The 15,729-nt window shown below is 46.4% G+C and overlaps 2 protein-coding genes across 8 annotated transcripts; one reads left to right on the plus strand and one right to left on the minus strand.

Annotated features, from left to right (window-relative positions):
• Positions 1-686: 686 nt before the first annotated feature.
• Positions 687-9,921, minus strand: SSR2 (signal sequence receptor subunit 2). Its single transcript, XM_072984476.2, has 6 exons — positions 9,802-9,921; positions 7,918-8,072; positions 6,560-6,658; positions 5,364-5,472; positions 3,794-3,871; positions 687-1,120 (listed from the first exon to the last, which is right to left on the minus strand). Exons 2-6 carry the CDS (start codon positions 8,070-8,072, stop codon positions 1,010-1,012), a joined length of 552 nt encoding a protein of 183 aa, XP_072840577.1. The 5' UTR covers positions 9,802-9,921; the 3' UTR covers positions 687-1,009.
• An 18-nt stretch (positions 9,922-9,939) lies between these two features.
• DUSP23 (dual specificity phosphatase 23) lies at positions 9,940-15,369 on the plus strand. Of its 7 annotated transcripts, none has more exons than XM_072984477.2 (4): positions 9,940-10,089; positions 12,641-12,791; positions 12,926-13,200; positions 14,746-15,369. In XM_072984477.2, exons 3-4 carry the CDS (start codon positions 12,931-12,933, stop codon positions 14,929-14,931), a joined length of 456 nt encoding a protein of 151 aa, XP_072840578.1. In that variant the 5' UTR covers positions 9,940-10,089; positions 12,641-12,791; positions 12,926-12,930; the 3' UTR covers positions 14,932-15,369. The 7 variants fall into 7 exon arrangements, with proteins under 7 accessions (XP_072840578.1, XP_072840579.1, XP_078238157.1 ...); XM_072984478.2 differs by having other exon boundaries at positions 12,641-12,760; XM_078382031.1 differs by having other exon boundaries at positions 12,641-12,687.
• The last annotated feature ends 360 nt before the right edge of the window (positions 15,370-15,729 follow it).

Consider the following 15,729-nt stretch of genomic DNA (forward strand, 5'->3'; position numbering starts at 1 on the left):
AATAGCCAGAATCTTGTTGGTATTGCAGTGTGAAGTAAAAGTCTCACAAATAATAGTTCTCCCAACTCCTGCCCAGATAACACACCTGGAGAGACATTTATCTTAGTAAGGAACAACATTTTGCATGGCGAAGAAGTGAAGTGCGAGAAGGCAGTTCACAAGAGAGGGCTCAGAGGTTTTACGTCTCCTGGCTGTGGAACGAGAGGTTGGGAGTTCGATTCCCGACTGGGCCTCCTTGGTAGGGGCTGGACTGGATGATCTTTGGGGGTCCCTCCCTCCAGTTCGGCCGTTCTCAGGCATCCCAGCTTTCTGTCCCTCTTTTGTCCTCTCCAGCAACTCCTTCGTTCTTTTAGTTGACTTTCGTCACTTGTGATCCTTTGGGCAGAGATTTATTTACTATTTATTTATTTAAAATATTTATATTCCACCTTCCTCCTAAAAGGGGTCAAAAGGATATTTGCTTTATTCTTACTGCTGCCCAGTACCAAGTGCTTCCATTAATGAAAGTAAAATAAATGAATCCAGAGTGTACATCAGATGCATAACTGATTTTTTTAAAATTTTTGGCTACAAAACTCAGGTCAAATTCATGCAGGTTCTTCCTTCTTTCTCCACATCATTTGTGCATCTTTGCATCTTCCTTGTAGTCCCATGAATGCTGAAAAGGAAACCCCAAACTTTACAAATGTGGGAACAGGCGATTCCTTTATTGGACCACAAAAAATTTTTTTTAAACCCAACTGAAAAGAAACAAACAAACATCAAGCTCTCAATAAGTCATCTTCTCCAGGCTGTGCACCAAGTTCTTATGGGTAGTTCCAAAATTATATACTTTGATTGAAGCCCCAAAGTCTTACAGCCATTCTAGGGGCCATGTTTAGCTTCTTAGATGGAAACAGCTGCTTACAAACCCCTCTGACATGTTGTTTGAATGCATGAGGATAGCTAGGCTGCTTCGGCCACCTGAATAAACCTCTAACTTTAACTGGAAGAGGACAGTTGGCGCTACTCAGTTCTTCTTGGTCTTGGGGGTGTCGTACTTCCTTTTGCTTGAATACCACAAAAGCAACGGGATGCCAATGGAGGGAAGCGTCATGACCCCGAAGGCCGCCCAGTCCAGCTTGACAAAAAGAAAAAAAGGAATTAGTTGGGAAGGGATCCGTGTCAGAGGACTGCTCTGCCCACTTTTGGGGCCGTCAAACACCCTCCGCGACTCTTGAAGAAGAGACTCTCCTAAGATTTTTATAAGTGCAGTTCATCCATCCATCCGGCCCAGCTGTCCACCCCGGGCAGGCTTGCCGACAGAAATCTCTCCCTTGTCCCCTGCTACCTAGTGCTTCTTTGAACTGAAGATGGCAGAGACTGAAACCAACAACAGCCACGTGCCAAGGAAGTGTTTTGTCCAGAGAGATACGATCCCTCCCACTTAAGCACAGGAGGACATTGCAGTGGTTGCCCGTTCGTTTCCGCATTGATTTCAAAGTGTTAATGATGACATATAAAGCCCTAAATGGTTTAGGACCTCGGTATCTAGCGGAACGCCTCCTCCCACCTAGATCTACCCGAATCACTTGTTCTAGCCAAGAAGGGTGGCCGAGGGGCCTAACACCGAGGGAGGCCCGGAGAGAAAGAACCAGAAATTGAGCCTTCTCAGCCCCTTGCCTCTGGATCCGTCTGCTCGCAGAGATCTGCCTGGCTCCCTCGCTGGGTGTTTTTAAGAGCCAGCTTAAGACCTGGCTCTTTAGGCAGGCTTTCCCTCCTGTCATCATCTGATTATTTCCCCCATCTTGAACTATATTATTACTGCTATTTTTATTTTATCGTATTGTTTTTACTTTTAACTATTATTGTTAGCCGCCCAGAGTAGACGTCGGTCTAGATGGGCCGGGTATAAATTTAATAATAAATTTTTAAAAAATAAGATAATAAAAACTAAGAGTGCATCTCCAGTGTCCAAGATAGGACAAGATCCTTTCCCTTCGTCTGCTCCCCACTGTTCTCTAAAACAGGGTCAGACAACATGTAGCCAGTGGGGTCCATACAGCTGTCAAGGGCATTTTTGTGACCTCAAAGCCTCCAGTACCAAACTCCAGAAAACAATGGTTTCAGGCAGAGTTATAATAGAGGCTCAGACACTGACCAAAGCCCCTTTGGGTGCATGGTACAGTGGTGCCTCGCACAGCGAGGTTAATCCGTCCCGGATTAACCCTCGCTGTGTGAAACATCGCTGAGCGGTAAGAAAAAAGCAATTGGGATGCATTAAACTTAGTTTAATGCGGTCCAATCGGCTGATTTACTCACCGTTCAGTGAAGTTTTTCAATGGCTGGCAGCCATTTTCGCGCCCTCCCCTCGCTTAACGAGGGCTCGAAAACGCTGCGCGCGGCCATTTCGGCTGTTCCGGTGGCCATTTTGTTGCTGCGGAACAGCTAATCGGCGGGTCGCAAAGCGAAGGTCAGTAAGCGAACCGCTTACCGACCTTTGCTCTGCGATTTTCGCCCATTGGGGCCGTCGCTCTGCGATCGCATTAGCGATCGAAAAAGCGTCACCGTAGAGCGAATTCATCGCTCTACGGTGCGCTTGTTCTGCGAGGCACCACTGTATCTAGTTTGTTCTAGCCCCCCCCCCCCGTGTTGCGTTTACTACTAGAACCTAAAGGGTTGTAAATGAGAGAAAAGTGCAAAACCATGACCGAGTGTACAGATTTAGATGCAAGATTTAGAGTGCAAAGGCAAAATACTTAACCCAGCCGCAACCAAACCGACATGTGCAGTTGGGTGACCTAGATTTAGAATCCATCCCCTCGGACTAGACAGAGAGGAGAATGGCATTGAGGACTGACCAAAGATAACCCACGACTCCTCAGATTTTAAAAATGAGAATCACATGGAGACTCAAAGAGAGAAGGATTAGGGCCGGCCACGGCAGATCATGGTGGGGGGGAGCAGGCTGCGATTTTTAAACAACTGGGAGTTAAAAACCCTGGCCATCTATTTCAAAACATCCTGAAATCTACCAGCATATTCTAATCTACCATCTACCCATTCCATTGGAAGGAACCATGCCAGGATCATAGACAGCCACTACCTAAAATCTACAGTGGTGCCTCGCACAGCGAGGTTAATCCGTTCCGGATTAACCCTCGCTGTGTGAAACATTGCTGTACGGAAAGAAAAAAGCCACTGGAATGCATTAAACTTAGTTTAATGCGTTCCAATTGGCTGATTTACTCACCGTAGAGCGATGTTCCTCTATGGCCGGCAGCCATTTTCGCGCCCTCCCCTCGCTTAACGAGGGCGCGAAAAGGCTGTGCGCGGCCATTTTGGGGCTTCCAGCGGCCATTTTGTAACTGCGGAACAGCTGATCGGCAGGTCGCAAAGCGAAGGTCAGTAAGCGAACCGCTTACCGACCTTCGCTCTGCGATTTTCGCCCATTGGGGCCGTCGCTCTGTGATCGCATTAGTGATCGAAAAAACGTTCCCGTAGAGCGAATTCATCGCTCTACGGGGCGCTCGTTGTGCAAGGCACCACCGTATTTAGGGATCCCTGAGGAAACTTAGCATGGAGAGAGTTTAACTAGGAAGGTGTTTGGCTGGCAGCAGAGGTGAGCAATTGGTACCCCTCCAGATGTGGCTGAACCACAATTCCCATGATCCCCTACCACTGGTTGCATAATGTAAAGCTGATGGCAGCTGCGACTCAACAGGGCATCTGGAGTGCCGTAAGTTCCCTATCTCTGGCCGATAAGGTCAGGATTAGTGGAGAGGGAGGCCAGCTCCCTTCTGTATTTACTTACAAAGTGTGGTGAAAATCTCCGATCAAATTCTCGCTGGGCCAGGATGCCTCCTTGTCCTGGGGCACTGGTGAAGCCAACCTGGAAAGAAGTATGAGGGACAAGAATTATTATTATTATTTTTTAAATGTGGCCATATCACCAGCCTATGACTTCAAAGCTCTTCACAAAAACTGCTCGTGATCTCCTAGAGCAGTGGTCCCCAACCTTGGGCCTCCAGATGTTCTTGGCCTTCAACTCCCAGAAATCCTGGCCAGCAGAGGTGGTGGTGAAAGCTTCTGGGAGTTGTAGTCCAAGAACATCTGGAGGCCTCAAGGTTGGGGACCACTGTCCTAGAGCACTTGGCCACAAGGGAGAGTTCCCCCATCCCCTAAGCAGGAATAAGATTATTGCAACCCAGCCCACAATTCCCTTCAAACTTTAGCTGATCAGATAAAATATCATCTCCCATAAGACAGGGGATGGGGAATCTCTGGTCCTCCAAAAATGTTTGGGACTTCATATCAGCTCCACCTAACATGGCCAGAAATTACAGGAATGGAGTTCCAACACATAGAGGGAAAACATCTGAGGGGAGATAGGATACCACCTTTTAAACACAGAAGGGTCCCAATATCCATGGGGATTGGTTCCAAGCCCTTCCTGGGATCTGGGAGGGCAGGGCCAGAGGAAAAGGGGAGGAAAGGAGTTGAAAAAGTTTGTGAACCACAGTGGTAAATGAAATATATATATATCCACAAGAGAACAAGAATTAATAGCAATGTCTCTGGCTGCCTCTAGTGGCCAGTTCCTCTAAAACATGTGAAAATATTATTTCTGTCTTTTAATATCATTCATTCAGTAGAGGATTTTCAGAACGTGGATAAGTGAATCAGTGGATATGGATCCAGCGGATATGGGGGCCCCTGCTGTACTTGTCATGCAGGGGCAAGATCTGTTCTTGATCATCCCAGACTGCAAGATTCGTAGTAACAGGTTAAAGTGACAGGAAGCCAGATTTAGGCTGAATCAGGAAAAACCTTTTAACTGTTAAGAGTAGAATAACAATGGAACCAATAACCATGGGAAGTGGTGAGCACTTCAGTACTGGAGGCATACAAGAGAAAATTGGAGAGCTACCTGTCAGATCTGCTTCAATTTTGATTCCTGGATGGAGTAGTGGGTTATAGGCCCCTTCAGCTCCACTATTCTGTGACTCTATGATCTTTTCACCCTCTGAATTCACTAGAACTCCAAATCTGCAGAGAAGTCTACTTTCAGCTACACCTCTGTAGGAGTGTCATCAATGTGGAAACCCACTGGAAAACAGACAGCCTGCTTTGGGAGGCAGTTCTTAAGGGATTTAGGGAGAAGATGACTGGCCATCTATCGGGGACACTCTGTTTGCACCCTAAGTTGTAGATCCTAAATTGAGCTGGGGTGGATTTAGATGACTCGTACGGTCCATTTCAGGATGACCTGGACCAAGGTCAAGTCCTGCATAAATAATGCACAGGAGTCCCAACCAGTGAATTTGAGATCTGTGGGCTTCTCCTGCATTCAAGACTTTGACCCTGGGACCAGGGTCACTTACCACCACTTGACCTCCCTCCTGAGCCAGGTAGGTGATCGTAGCAGAGGTGAAGTTGAAGTAGCCGGCTTTCAAGGGTCTCAAGACCACCGTATGGGACACATTGCTGGCGCTGAGGAGACAGAAACTAAGGAAGCAACTTGCACGGCAGAAGCAGCAAAGGGAAAGAGGGATGAATTGGGTACGGTTACTGAAGTATTCCCAAGGCTTTCCCTGAGCAGTAGTTTTCCAAGATCTCGCCCTCTCTTTTACTAGCCTTTTTCGCCATCCTTTTCATCATCCTTTTTACCACTTTCATTGCCATCTGTTTTAATTTATCCTGTTGGTTATTTATTTATTGAATGCATGAATTGTTTTATTTTTATCTCGTGTTTTGATATTGTGCTGTTTATTTTGTGGTTAGCCGCCCAGAGTGGTCTGGTTGCCAGATGGTGCGGGTATAAATCCAATAAATAAATGGATACTATTCCCTGCCCCCACCACGTTTCCACAACCAAGCCAGGATTCAATCCCAGGTTTCCTGAGGTCCAGTCCAACACTCTATTTATTCATTTATCTGAAATATTTTTACTCTGCCTTTCTCATAAAATTGACCCAAGACAGCTTACATCACTAAAAAGACAAATTTTAAAAAAGCAAAAACAATAAGTAAACAAAATATTTCAAAAATAATGAAACAAGTACTACATTAAAAAAGGTAAATAAAATCCATATTAAAAAGGCATCAAAAAGCCACAGAGCACTACAATCCATTTAGAGAGAAAAAAATGATGAATGAGCAATGCTTAATACGTGCTTCAAAGAAAAATTAAAGCAAATCTAAAATTCTTGGGAAAGGTTTAAAATCTAAACAAGCTGGGCTGAAAGGGAAGACAGAAGGAAAAATCAAAATTCTGAGGTTTTGAACCAAAAGCATAAAGTACTGGCTGTTATTTTGTTGTGAGGTTTTCTTTTTTGGCCTTTTTTTTTTAAATAAGCACTTAGGGAGGGAGAACATACAAGAAAAGGTGGGGCTCCCTCATAAACATGACCAGAAAATTAGCTTCACTACTTAACTTGATAGCGGGCAAGCAGATCAATTTTGTTAAATTTTGCAGGAGCCCCGTGGTGTGCTTTTTTGTTTTTAAGCACAACTGCCTTTTTGAAACAGAATTCGAACTCTCTACATCCTAACAAGAACAACGTCCACAGAAGGATACGGTGCGATGCGATCCCATTTGACGTTGAGCATTCCCGAAACAATGCCAAAGTCTTCTGGAGGAAAGGAATCGTCCGACAGCTCCACTTCTAAGGCAGCACTGCGTCGTGGAGCAGAAAAGGGAGGTCACAATGACAAAATTCATTCATTCATTCATTCAATGACAAAATTGTGAACAAGCCATCACTTCAGGATTTGTGGAGGAAGCTGCCCTAAGATGGCTTTTAATCTGGGTTCTACTCTGGCTTCTAACACTGGAACTGCCCTGATCACCCGGATCGAGACCTCTGGAGAATAGGAGGTGAGATCGATCTCGCTGTAGCTTTCAAACAGCACACTGACCAGCTGTCCTCCAACCCAGCAATCCCTGGAGAGATCGGACAACCCTCCCCCCCCCCACTTCCAACGACAACAACGTTATTACTGTTTTTTTTCTTTTCTTTTTTAACCTATTCAGTCTGCAGAGAAGTGAAACTGTAGATACTGATTCTGGGAATATGGGGGTCCTACTGCAATAATTGAATTCATGAACCCAACATGAATTTGACCCAACTCTGGGAGGCCGTGGAAGACAGGAGGGCCTGGCGTGCTCTGGTCCATGGGGTCACAAAGAGTTGGACACGACTAAACGACTAATGAACAACAACTGCAATAATAAGGGACATGGTGGCGCTGCAGGTTAAACTGCAGAAGCCTCTGGGCTGCAAGGCCAGAAGATCAGTAGTTTGAATCCATGCGACGGAGGGAGCTCCCGTCGCTTGTCCCAGCTCCTGCCAACCTAGCAGTTTGAAAGCATGTAAACGCGAATAAATAGGTACCACCACGGTGGGAAGGTAATGGCATTCCGTGTCTAGTCGTGCCGACCACGTGACCACGGAAACTGTCTTTGGACAAATGCTGGCTCTATGGCTTGGAAACGGGGATGAGCACCACGCCCTAGAGTCGGACACTCGTGTCCGAGTGGACAATTTGTCAAGGGGAACCTTTACCTTTCTGCAATAATAATTGTAGAATTGCAGAGCTGGGAGGGACTTGACAGATCAACAAGAGGCATCAAGGAGGTGCAGTGGGGAACTGAACTCCCAGCCTTTCTTTAAACCACTGAGCTATCCAGGAGTTCATCCAACATACCAAATCTTAAATGGATGTGAAAGTCACTGTTTGGGCAACTGTGGGAATTGTTTGCCACTATAACAAGTGTAGTTTACTTGAGGGTAAAAGCCCCACTCCCTGGGGAAAGAGAAATGAGTAGGCATGTGTTTGTTCATTCAGCCAGATAGCCCACTGTAGGCATCTGTTTCCAGATTTGCACGGAGCTATAATAAAGTCCACGCTCGCGCCTCCCCACCCGAAATTTACCTGGAGCCAACATTATAGATGTTGTACTGCAGAGTGAGATCCCGGCCCTCAACAGCATATCTGTTCAGCAGCGATTTGGAGGCCAGAAGTCTGGCGCCTTCTTCACACCGGGCACCAGAAAAGAGCAACAGCACAGCAATAACGATCAGCTTCATCTGGAAAGGACGAGAAGATGCCGAGGGAGGCACTGGTGATCCAACGAGAAAGGCTCAGGAAGGATTGGGGGGGGGGGACGGGGAAGAGTATTTAAGACAGAAACAGCAAACTCTAGTCTAGAACGGCCATTTTTGATAACTCCAGTGGGAAGAAGGCACCAAAAGGCTACAGAAGATAAGAAAATAATTTCGGGTTCGATTTGTGCTCGTACTTGGTCGGGTCTGCATTCCCACGGAAAGATTCAATTAGGAATAGTAGTCTTTAATCTGTTATAGACCAGCCCATCTGTGGGATCCTTTATAAGTATCTGTTCAGGGCAGAGAGCTACCTATTTAAGAAAATCTGGGGAAAGTTGTTGTATGGTAACACAATGGAAAGTATCTCGGTCAACCTCTACATACAGTGGGATATGATTAGGAGAAAGCCAGTATGAACCCAAGAAAGCCAATGGCTGGACCCTCTGCATGAAAAATAGCCGCCCTAAGTACGAAGATGTGAGCCCCTCTACGGCAATGATCCTCAACCTTGGGCCTCCAGATGTTCTTGGACTACAACTCCCAGAAGCCTTCACACCACCTCTGCTGGCTAGGATTTCTGGGAGTTGAAGTCCAACAACATCTGGAGGCCCAAGGTTGGGGACCAGTGCTCTACGGTACATCCCCAAAAGTCCTTCTTCTTTTCATCATCCCCTTCCTGTACCTTACCTTTTCTCTTTTAAGGATATTTAACCCTAACAGCCTCCTGGGTTTCTCGGTCAAAACCTCTCGCCATTCCCCAACTGTTGTCCGAACTCTTCTATCCTTTACCAACACAGCCTCCCCTTTGCAAAATATACGGAGACCCACATATACTCTATTTTGGGAAAAAAAGACATCCTAACAGAGAAAATGGGGCAAAGGCTGAAAAATCCGGATTTTGGGGTTGGTGGGCAGGCAAAATAGTCTTTTATCAGTCGTTCCCAACCTTGGATGTTCTGCAACTCCCAGAAACCTGAGCCAGCGCAGAGAGTACTGGTAAAGTCCTCTGGGAGTTGCAGAAGTGTTCTCAGACTGCAACTCCCAATGGACACCAGTTCGAACCACTGGTCTATAATGGGAAGCTGTCTTGGCAGATGGGGATTCAGACATCCACTCCATCAGGAACTAGGCGTCGCTGCGATGCGATCAAGAGGAGACCCGCACAAGGGGCCTGGCATTTGCGGGAAGAGAAACAAGAGGAAAGAAAGAAATATGGGGGCAAGGACGTGGTGGGAGACCCGGGTTCGAGTCCCGGCCGAAGCTCGGGCGCCGTGAACCTCGTAAGGCAGGGGTGCCCCCCCTCCAAAAAAACCCAACAAACCTTGGTCCTCCAGATGTGTTTGGACTCCCAACCCCCCCCCAAGAAATCCTGGCCAGCAGAGGGGGTGGTGAAGGCTTCTGGGTGTTGTAGTCCAAGAACATCTGGAGGGCCAAGGTTTGGAGGGGGGGGAGGACCGACCCTAAGGCTAAATCTCTCTTTCTTCCTCCACCCGGCCTATCTCGCAGGGGGGGCTGTTGGGAGGCGAGAGAGGGGAGGAAGGAAGGGGAGCCCATTGAAAGCGACCCCCCCAAAACACCCTCCCCAAGGCAAGCCCCCCTAAATTCCCTCTCCTCTAGGAAAGGTGGGGTGCACGCCCCCCCCACAATGCCGTGTCCTCACATGCCCTCTTCCGCCCCCCCCCAAAAAAAGGACTCCATCACCGCCACCCACTTTCCTTCCCTCCTCGGCGCCTGCCAGCGACTGCTGCTGCCACCCGGGCGGAAGAGAGCGTCAGCACAGCGGAGCCGGAAACAACCCGCCCGCCGCCCTCTGAGCGCGGGGCACGTGACTTCCTGCCCCAGGGCTGTGGCTTGTCGGGAAATGTAGGCCTCCGCCCACCGAGGGCTAGGGAAGGGGGCGGCTAGGGAGCCGTCTCCGAAGAGGCCGGCCACCCCCTCCCTGAAGCGCGCCGCATGGGCTGCTCCTAGGAGAGGGCCGTCTCCCGGGACGGAGCCGGAGGTGACGGCGGGCCGTTCCAAGTGCGGGACGGGGGGGGGAAGGAGGGGGAGAAAAGAGAAGGAGGGGAGAGGAAAAAATGGGCCAAGGCTGGGGGGGGGGAGAGAGAAAGGAGGAGGGATCCAGCCTTCTTTCTCAAGGGGGGGGGGAAAGGACTGCGAAAAGGGGGTGGGTGGGTGTGGTTTAATTTAATTTAATTTAATTTAATTTATTTATTTATTTATTTATTTATTTATTTATTTATTTATTTACATTGAATTAAAATGAATGGCACTAAGTAAAATAGGAGCTAACAAACCATGCAATCTAATATGATCCAAATCATTTTTTTTAAAAAAAAATATTTATTTATCCCCCCCCCCAACTAAGGGGGCAAAAGCCACCACCCCGGGGGCGACCCACAAATTCACAATCATATAAAGTACACAAACAGGTATTTTTGTTTCCATACTTGCCCTGGGAAGGAGGAACTCCCTCCCCTCCTCCATGGGGCCAAATCCTGCTCCCTTCTCTTATTTTCAAAGCCCTTCAACCTCTTGTAGAATCAGGGATAACTAAAGCCTTATACCAGTTACATATTTAAAAGTGATATTTAATTTTCCAATATTTTTTCTGTCATTAGTCATGCTCCACAACTACATTTTTAATTAGTTCCCCCCACACACACACACCTTTTCCAACCATCTTCTAGGGTTAATGCGGCATCTGCAAATAAACTCATTTTGATTTTCTCTTTATATCCTATTCCCTTGATTTCATTCATTCATTCATTCATTCATTCATTCATTCATTCATTCTATTTATATCCTGCCTATCCGGTCTTGCAACCACTCATTCACCCACAATTCAAGAATCAAATCAAATGGAATTAAAGACAAGGCGCACCCTTGTCTAGTTCCAAAGGTAAATTTTAAGGACCTTAAGTGACATTTTATTTAAAAAAATAGGTTAAAATACATAATATCAATAGAAGCATTTGCCCTTCCTGCACCTATGTTATTCTGTTACTTAGTCGTGAAGAGGAGGACCTAATTCTTCCTCCTCTCTGCATCTCAAAACTGAAATTTGACCATCACAGCTGCTTCCTAAAGACTTATCCTGGCTTTTTCCTCCCCTCTCTTCTTAGCCTTGTGGCCTGTCTGCTGGGGATAACAGGCACAGGAATAAAAAGTATTTTGAGTCAATAATGCCTCTAGCTTTTGAAAAAGAAACGTGTGGAGAATAAGACACACACACCCCTTGCGGAGTAGGAGTACGAAGTGATCCATCAGCATTTATTTCACTGATTTATATACAGTGGCGCCTCGCTTAGCGATGTTAATTCGTGCCGAAAAAATCGCTGCTAAGCGATAACATCGCTAAGCGAAAATAAAAAACCCATAGAAACGCATTAAAACGTGATTAATGCGTTCCTATGGGCTTAAAACTTTAAGCGAAGATCCTCCATAGCGCTGCCATTTTCGGTGTCTCTAAAGCAAGGAATCCGTGCCTGAAAACAACGGCCGGCCATTTTGTTTACCCGGTGGCCATTTTGAAACTGCCGATCAGCTGGCCGAAAATGGAGGCTTTGCGATGATCGCTTCCCTGCGATCATCGCAAAGCGAAAATAGCTCATAGGGACAATCGCAAAGCGATCGGTTTTGCCATCGCAAAAACTCCGTCGCAAAGCGATTTCGTCGCTATACGGAGCGATCGCTATGCGAGGCACTACTGTACCATCCTGTTCTCGCAATGCACTATTTTGAGTGGTTTACAGCAGAAATGTGTGATTTCTGTTGATTTTTAGTGGGAGTGTTTGGGAATTTTGTGTGTGTGTGTGTGCATGTGGGTCTGGTCTCTCGGTGTCTGTGTGAATTTTGTTGTATGGGTGTACATACTATGTACAGTGGTGCCTCGCATAGCGAGGTTAATCCATTCCGGATTAACCTTCGCTATGCTGAAGCATCGCTGAACGGGGCAGCGATTTCCATTGGAACGCATTAAACATCGTTTAATGCGTTCCAAATAGGCCAAATACTCACCGTTCAGCGAAGCTTCAGGATGGCCGGCAGCCATTTTCGCGCCCTTGCCTCGCTTAAGGAGGGCGCGAAAACGCTGCGCGCAGCCATTTTAGGCCATTTCCTGGCTTCCGGCTGCCATTTTGGCCGCCGAACAGCTGATTGTCGGGCTTCGTTTTGCGAAGATCGGTAAGCGAAATGCTTACCGGTCTTCGCAAAGCGAATTGAGCCCTATTCAAAAGACGTTAAGCGAACGCATTAGCGATCCAAAAAAACGGATCGCTATGCGATTTTGTCGTTATGCGGTGCGCTCGTTAAGCGAGGCACCACTGTATAGACTTACAATGACAATAAATTCATTTGATTTGAAATAAAAGATGTACGAAGGGCCTGTTTGCTTTAGTGCCTCTTGTTGACGTGGGTACCTTGCTCCATTTAATACTTGCAAAGAAAATAACCGGAGATCTCTCTGGCCCTTCCCTTCCTCTCTTGGCATAGCTCTCGTCCTGTGTCTTATTTTGTTTTTTTTTTAACCAGACATTGTCTTCTCATTGCAGCTGCTTCTGTTTGAGGACTGCTTAATCCTAGCTGATACCTGCGGCCGGTATGGAGGGATGGGCCCTGGCAATGCTATGATTCCGTAATCCTCTGGTGCTTTTACAGCCAAATCTGGGGAGGTAACGCACACCTGCCACCCCAAAAGGAGGGGTATGTGGCCGAAACAGGGTTGGCGTCAGCAGACAGTAGAGTTTTGAGACAAAACTAGTGCAGAGAGCCGTCTGTCGGGGAAAAGGAGACATCTTCGGCGTATCACTTATTTTTCTCCGTGTGTCTTTTTACAGGGCTCATGGCATCTGCGGTGCCACCGAATTTCTCCTGGGTAGTACCAGGCCGGTTGGCAGGGTTGGCCATGCCCCGCCTACCTGCGCACTACCAGTATATGTATGAGAATGGGATCCGGCACCTGGTCTCGCTCACCGAGCGCAGCCCTCCGCACCACGACACCTGCCCGGGCATCCAAGTGCACCGTCTTCGCATTGCGGACTTCTGCCCGCCGTCTCCGGAGCAGATCCAGCGCTTTCTGCAGATCGTGGAGGATGCCAATGCCAAAGGAGAGGTAATTCCCACTCTAGATGGAATGTTCTGTGTAACAAGACTTAAGACCTGGATCTTTTAGGCAGGCCTTCCCTCCGGTCATTACTTGATTTTCTTTTCTATCCTAACTCCCCTTTTGCTTTTCCATCTCGAATGCCACTAATAATGTTAATATTAATGGTTTAAATTGTCGTTTTAGTTGTTTATATGTTGTTTTTCATGCTTTTGATGTAAGCCAGACAGAGTAGATGTAGCCTAGATGGGCGGGATACAACTCAAATAAATAAATAATAAATAAAAGAAGGCTATCTAGAATAGTAGGTATTAATTACTCTGAAGGGCAGAGACAGTCCTGTCACTAGAGATCAAGGGTTGAAAAATTCAACCTTCCGCAGTCATAGCAGGTTCTCTGCCATTCAGGTATATATGGACCCTCTTCTCTAACTCAATAGCGTTGTTATGGCAGATCAACCACAACTCTCCATGGCAAAGAGATGTTTTTCCTAGGGCTGTCTGTGAGTTTTGAAGTTGAATTGTTTATATATAAACAATAAAATAAATAAATAAATAAATAAAATAAAATAAACAATAAAATAAATAAATAAATACATAAATAAATAATATATAATTATATATATAATATATATAATGTATTTATTTATTTATTTTATCTATATTAATTTGTCCTTGATAGGACCCCCATATCCTCAGGGGATTGGCTTCAAAACACACACACACACACACACACAGAGCTAGAAAACACAGGTAATAGTGAATGTTATTATAATAGTGAACATTATGCATAGCATGGTCTCTGGCTCCCTTTTAGCGGTCAGTTCTGCTGATGACATTGTGCAAATACATACAGTGGTGCCTCGCTAGACGATGATAATCCGTTCCACTGAAATCGCTGTTTAGCGAAATCATCGTCTAGTGAAAAGCATTTCCCCCATTGGAATGCATTGAAACCTGTTTAATGCATTCCAATGGGGAAGACTCGTCGTTGTCTAGCGAAGATCGGCCATAGGAAAGCCGCTTTGCGAACCGCCGATCAGCTGATTAAATTGCTGCCTTGCGAAGCTTAGGTCCTGAAAACAACTGTTTTGCGAGCATGGAGGGAGCTGTCAAAATCGTCGTCCAGCAAAAATCGGTTTGCGAAGCAGGGACCAAACATTGTCCAGCGAAATTCCCCCATAGGAATCACTGTTTTGCAAATCGCTATAGCGATCGCAAAAAGCCAACGTCTAGCAAAAAAAACTGTCATGTGGGGTAACTATCTAGCGAGGCGCCACTGTATTTCTAAGAACTGCTCTTTTAGTTGTTTTTTTTTTTATACCATGCATAAGTGAATCGGTGGTTATGGATCCCGCAGATATGGGCGGCTTGTGTTTTTGGTTCCTGTTTAGCCAGTTTGTTTGAAACAATGAATCTTGGGTCCGATCCAGAGGTTCTCTTCTGACGCTCTCCGTGAAGGTCTTTGGAAAGAAAGAGGAAAAAAAGGAACCTGGTGGGAGTTGCATCTGTCCTAATACTTTGCTGAATTTTTCTCTCTCCCCCCCCCCCCAAGGCAGCTGCTGTGCATTGCTTGCTAGGATTTGGTCGAACCGGCACCATGCTGGCTTGTTACTTGGCGAAAGCCCAGAAGATCTCTGGGGTGGATGCCATCCATGAAATCCGGAAGCTGCGCCCCGGTTCCATAGAGACATACGACCAGGAAAAAGCTGTGGTGCAGTTCCACCATCGGATCAAATAGCTACAGGAAGGGCCGAAAAGGGGGTGGGGGGAATAAGACCCTGGGGCTGTCTTGATCCACATCTGGAAAGCAAGCAGAGAACTTTTTTATCAGCTGCCCCTTCGTCCGGCGACCAAGCATCGAGCAGCGTATTTTGACTTTGGAGAGCTGTTTTGGGTTCTTTAGTGCAGACCTGAAAGTGGGACACAGCAGGGCGAGTACCGATTGCAGGTGGAAATGGGGATTCCACCGGAGGGGCAAGACGGGTAACGCTGAAGGATCGCACACAAGTGTCTTCGTGCGTTTCCTTTCTGTTCTGTGCTAAGGGTGAGGGACAGGTCCCATTTTACGGCCTCCGTCTTCAGTGCGAAATTGTTCTAAGTTAGCATGTTCTTTCTAATCAGTTTATCAAAATGTTATGTGATCCGTAATCCCGGAATAAAATTCTCACTGCATTAAGGATGTGCTCGTTTACATCATTTGCCCCTGCGGTTTCGTCTCTTTGCCAACATGGTTTCGGATCTTATATCTTTTTTTTCCCCCATCCATTTTGAGGGACGTGAGTTACTTTTTAAAGTCCTTTTTTAAAAAAAACACCTTTCACTTCATTTTATTTATTTATTTAATCGGTATCCCACGTGACTTAGTGGCGACCCACGACTCTGGGCAGTGGATCGTTCTTCCCTTTCATCGATGCATTTTTAAAAATCGTACAGATTGATGACATGCACTGGGTAAAGTTTGTTCGGAATATTTTGTGCCTCTTGGAAATATACGCCATTTTTCAGATTTGCACATTTTGGGATACCCACTTGCATT

The sequence above is a fragment of the Pogona vitticeps genome, chromosome 15 (genome assembly GCF_051106095.1).
Source record: "Pogona vitticeps strain Pit_001003342236 chromosome 15, PviZW2.1, whole genome shotgun sequence".
In the NCBI taxonomy this organism is placed as follows: Eukaryota; Metazoa; Chordata; class Lepidosauria; order Squamata; family Agamidae; genus Pogona; species Pogona vitticeps.

Excerpts from the sequence above, each read along its gene's own strand:
- SSR2 (XM_072984476.2), bottom strand. The coding sequence starts at position 8,072 with ATGAAGCTGATCGTTATTGCTGTGCTGTTGCTCTTTTCTGGTGCCCGG. Across the intron at positions 6,659-7,917 it reads ATCTATAATGTTGGCTCCAG|TGCTGCCTTAGAAGTGGAGC; the intron begins GTAAATTTCGGG and ends TCCACGACGCAG. Across the intron at positions 1,121-3,793 it reads GGAGATTTTCACCACACTTT|CTGGACTGGGCGGCCTTCGG; the intron begins GTAAGTAAATAC and ends CTTTTTGTCAAG.
- DUSP23 (XM_072984477.2), top strand. The coding sequence starts at position 12,931 with ATGGCATCTGCGGTGCCACCGAATTTCTCCTGGGTAGTACCAGGCCGG. Across the intron at positions 13,201-14,745 it reads ATGCCAATGCCAAAGGAGAG|GCAGCTGCTGTGCATTGCTT; the intron begins GTAATTCCCACT and ends CCCCCCCCCAAG.